General features: G+C 38.5%; 1 protein-coding gene across 2 annotated transcripts in view; it reads right to left on the bottom strand.

The window, feature by feature from the left end:
* The window catches only part of polr3glb (RNA polymerase III subunit GL b), a 10947-nt gene that overhangs the window by 4844 nt on the left and 4144 nt on the right, over nucleotides 1-1959 (bottom strand). For both annotated transcript variants that reach the window (XM_014034484.1, XM_014034485.1), the window contains one exon: nucleotides 1322-1485. In XM_014034484.1, the coding sequence (XP_013889938.1) occupies nucleotides 1322-1426 (105 nt within the window). In that variant the 5' untranslated portion in view covers nucleotides 1427-1485. The remainder of the gene's footprint in view (nucleotides 1-1321; nucleotides 1486-1959) is intronic.

Raw genomic sequence — 1959 nt, 5'->3', positions numbered from 1 at the left:
TTAATAAACAGTGTTAATGAGCAGTGTTAATGAGCAGTGTTAAAGAATACTGTTAATGAGCAGTGTTAATGAGCAGTGTTAATGAATACTGTTAATGAACAGTGTTAATTAACAGTGTTAATAAACAGTGTTAATGAACAGTGTTAATGAGCAGTGTTAATGAGCAGTGTTAAAGAATACTGTTAATGAGCAGTGTTAATGAGCAGTGTTAATGAATACTGTTAATGAACAGTGTTAATTAACAGTGTTAATAAACAGTGTTAATGAACAGTGTTAATGAGCAGTGTTAATGAGCAGTGTTAATGAACAGAGTTAATGAACAGTGTTAATGAATACTGTTAATGAACAGTGTTAATAAACAGTGTTAATGAATACTGTTATTGAGCAGTGTTAATGAATACTGTTAATGAGCAGTGTTAATAAACAGTGTTAATGAACAGTGTTAATGAGCAGTGTTAATGAGCAGTGTTAATGAACAGAGTTAATGAACAGTGTTAATGAATACTGTTAATGAACAGTGTTAATAAACAGTGTTAATGAATACTGTTATTGAGCAGTGTTAATGAATACTGTTAATGAACAGTGTTAATAAACAGTGTTAATGAACAGTGTTAATGAGCAGTGTTAATGAGCAGTGTTAATAAACAGTGTTAATGAACAGTGTTAATGAGCAGTGTTAATGAGCAGTGTTAATAAAAAGTGTTAATAAACAGTGTTAATAAACAGTGTTAATGAACAGTGTTAATAAATAGTGAAAAACCATAAAGTACGATTAGATGTTTCACAGGATCAGTGGTTAACACCAACACCTAAGAGCAAAAAGGTCCTGGGTTCGATCCCCGGTTTGGATCTGGGGTCTTTCTGTGTGGAGTTTGCATGTTCTCCTTGTGCTTGTGTGGGTTTTCTCTGGGTGTTTCCCCACATAAACATGTACAACAGGTTGTGTTCAGGCCTTCCTTAAAAAAAGAGATCTGAGATCTCAACAGGAGTCACCTGGTTAAACAACAGTAAATATGATACAATATTTTATAAAAGATAACAAGGAAATTAATGATCAGAATGAAAAAGTAAATTAATTCCATCAATACTACGTATGTGAATGTTGGCTCAAGTCTTGCAGCTAAAATTAAAGTAGACAATGTTGAGAGATAAGGAATAAAAACGTCTTAGACAAAAGATCAAAAGGTTGGATTGACATGGATCTGATGTTTGTAAAGGATGTAATGAGTGATGTTATAGAACCATTTTTATTTATATATCAGGTGGAGGTGTGAAGGGGTGGAGCTAAGAAGGAACAAAGGTGTGAAGGGGTGGAGCTTACAGGGAACTCAGGTGTAGGCTGCTGCACAGTCACAGGTAGAGAATCTCTGCTGATCCCCACTGAATCCACACTGAAACTCCTAGCCCCCCGTCCACGACCTGCCATCACTGCAGCCCCTCAGAACCAGACCAGGATTCTGTCAGACCGGACCAGGTCAGGGTTTTCTGCAGAACAAACAGAGTCAGGTTAAGGGTTTGGGTTTTACACTTCAGAGACCATCAGAGTCCACAAGATGGACCACTCAGGTTTCCCCTACATGTAAATGATGGAACAACACATATTTTTCTAACAGAGGTATAACTAGTTATAGAGAGCTGTAAAGGTTAGGGTTAGTGCATGTTCTCTCTGTGCAGGTGTGGGTTTTCTCCAGGTACTCCAGCTTCCTCCCACAGACCAAAAACATGACTGTTAGGTTAACTGATAACTGTCTCTAGGTGTGTCTCTGTGATGGACTGAGACAAGTCCAGGTGTCTCTGTGATGGACTGAGACATGTCCAGGTGTGTCTGTGATGGACTGAGACATGTCCAGGTGTGTCTGTGATGGACTGAGACATGTCCAGGTGTGTCTGTGATGGACTGAGACATGTCCAGGGGTGTCTGTGATGGACTGAGACATGTCCAGGTGTGTCTGTGATGGA

Source organism: Austrofundulus limnaeus, unplaced genomic scaffold, assembly GCF_001266775.1.
Source record: "Austrofundulus limnaeus strain Quisiro unplaced genomic scaffold, Austrofundulus_limnaeus-1.0 Scaffold2137, whole genome shotgun sequence".
NCBI lineage: Eukaryota > Metazoa > Chordata > Actinopteri > Cyprinodontiformes > Rivulidae > Austrofundulus > Austrofundulus limnaeus.
The sequence above is the reverse complement of the archived record's forward strand: the minus strand, read 5'-3'. Positions and strand labels throughout refer to the sequence as shown.